General features: G+C 54.9%; 1 protein-coding gene across 1 annotated transcript in view; it reads left to right on the plus strand.

The window, feature by feature from the left end:
- The first annotated feature begins 1,703 nt into the window (after window positions 1-1,703).
- Window positions 1,704-2,305, plus strand: part of FAM129B (family with sequence similarity 129 member B) — a 20,707-nt gene continuing 20,105 nt past the window's right edge. The window contains exon 1 of the mRNA XM_023533037.1: window positions 1,704-1,876. Coding sequence (XP_023388805.1) covers window positions 1,820-1,876 — 57 coding nt within the window. The 5' untranslated portion in view covers window positions 1,704-1,819. The remainder of the gene's footprint in view (window positions 1,877-2,305) is intronic.

A 2,305-nucleotide genomic window follows, 5' to 3' on the forward strand; every position in this document is an offset into this window, starting at 1 on the left:
AGGATCCCGTTTTCTCCATTTGACCCTAGTGCGTTACCCCATCTCCCTCCACCCCCATCTTGTCTCATCATTTTCCAAAACAATCCCCATGGTCTCTGAGAGAGTTCTGGTTGTTTACGGTTTTTAGAAAGAAGGCATTCAAAGCAAATTCCTCATTTGTTCTCCCCTTCCTCCCTCCCAGAATATGGACAGACATGACCTTGTTCCAGGAAAGGGGAGGACAGGCAAGGCCAAGGCCGCGGTGAGGGGTCCATGGGCTGCTGGGCTGCGCCGTCTCCACAGGGCGTGGAGGGAGTGGGCCTGGCTGAGCCCCTAGGTGTGGGACGTGGGACGTGCTTTTAGGCTTCCTCCTCAGCCACCGCATCCTGGCTGGTTCCCAGGACTGCATCCCAGCTACACTGCCCCCTGGCTGTGTGACCTTGTGCCAGTGACTTAACCTCTCGGGGTCTCTGTTTCCTCTTCTGTAAAGTGGGAATAACACCAGCCCTTCCTCTCAGAGCTAGTGAGAGGATGAAATGAAATGCTACGCTAGCAAGGTGCACTCCGTACCTAGCGGCCAGCCATGGGAAGGACAGCGTCATGTCAGCCCCTTCTCCTTGGAGAAGGGACCAGGCCTTCGAAACCTGGAATCCAAAACTGTCAGAGGTAGCAGGGCCCGTCCATGATTGGGTCCGATCCGCTCAGTGTGCTGGGGGAAACTGAGGCCCAGAGAGGGAGCCGCACAGTGGGCCAGGCCGTAGCAGCTACTTAGCACCAATAATTCTCTCGCAAGGAGAAGGCCCCCTTGTCATGGGTCAGGACCCTTGCTGGGCCTCGGTTTCTTCATCTGTAAACGCCACCTGGGCAGCTCAAAAGACTGAGTGTTTAATATGCGCTGGGCCTGCCCCGGAGGCCACAGAATTCACCTTCTCTGTTTCGCAGCAGAAAAGAGAAACAAACGGGCCAGTGGAAGCAGAAAAGTTGTTAACTCGGTGAATGAGTCAATTTTAGAATATTTACTTTTTTATCGCGAAAGGAGTCATGCTTGTGAAATAATTAAAATGCTATAAAAGCGAATAAAGCAGAAAATGAGATGGATTCTGCTGTCCGCAGCCCCACCCCCTGAGGTCCCACCTTAGCACTCAGGCGCGTGGCCTTCGGGACCTCTTCCCGGAAGTCCCCAGGCATGAATAATTTGTACGCACGAGCCGGAATAACTTTAGATGCGATGACATTCTGTAAGTGCGGTGACATGTGATTCTGTCGCTTGCTTTTCTTTACGTGATGGAATGTGGACATCTTCCCTTTGCTGATACATATTCTTATCGACCCCCCTTGCCCCCCGCTTCTTACTTACATCCTTAAAATTGTGCACACAGCTGCCAGTCGCCCTCCAAAAAGGCCATTCCTTTTTCCAGCGACCCCCGGCCTGGGTCAGGCTGCCCATCCCCTCACATTCTGGTCCATCCTTTTGCATTTGTTTGGTGACCGGGGAGGCTGACCGTCTTTTCACTCGTCTCTTGCTTGGTTCCTCGTAATTTCTCTTTGGCCATTTCTCCGTCTAGGGTCATTGCCGGTTTTCCTGTCCGGAGGTTCACCCAGCTGTGTGCAGGAAGTGCACAGCTCTGCCCAGAAATGCATGGAGCTTGTGCAAACAGTTTCACGAGCAGGAATTTGGGGCATTGTGGACGCCCCTCCCTGGGGCAGAGTCGCTGTATGTCGGTCACCATGACGACCTCACGGTCCTGTTTGTTCTTCCCTTCCAGAGAAAACTAGGAAGATCCTGACGGAGTTCCTTCGTTTTTACGAGGACCAGTATGGTGTCGCCCTTTTCAACAGCATGCGCCACGAAATCGAGGGCACCGGGGTGCCGCAGGCCCAGCTGCTCTGGCGCAAGGTGAGGGGCGCCCAGCGGGGCAGGGCGGATCCTGGTCGGGCTCTGACACCCGCTGCCCATACGGTCTTGAGTGAGTGACGTCCTTCTCCGGGCCTCAGTTTCCCATTGTTGCTGGCATGGTGTCTAAGGGCCCCGCCAAGCTTCTGAATACACAGATGACGTGGTGGTGTCCCTGAGGCCCCTTTGTCACTGTGGGGGACCTCCCGCCCAGCTCCTCCCCTCCACCAGCAGAGCTGGGGCTCCGCAGTCATCTCGACAGACCCGGGTTCAAGCCCAGCTCCTCCTCTTACTGGTTGTGTGCCCGTGAGCAAATGACCTCACCTTGTGGAGCCTCAGTTTACGCCTCTGTAAAATGGGATGAGCATGTACAGGGTGGTTGCTAGGATTTAAGTTTCCAGTCAGCCGGGTGCCTGGCACAGGGAAGGTGCT

This window comes from Pteropus vampyrus, unplaced genomic scaffold, assembly GCF_000151845.1.
Source record: "Pteropus vampyrus isolate Shadow unplaced genomic scaffold, Pvam_2.0 Scaffold95, whole genome shotgun sequence".
Lineage (NCBI taxonomy): Eukaryota > Metazoa > Chordata > Mammalia > Chiroptera > Pteropodidae > Pteropus > Pteropus vampyrus.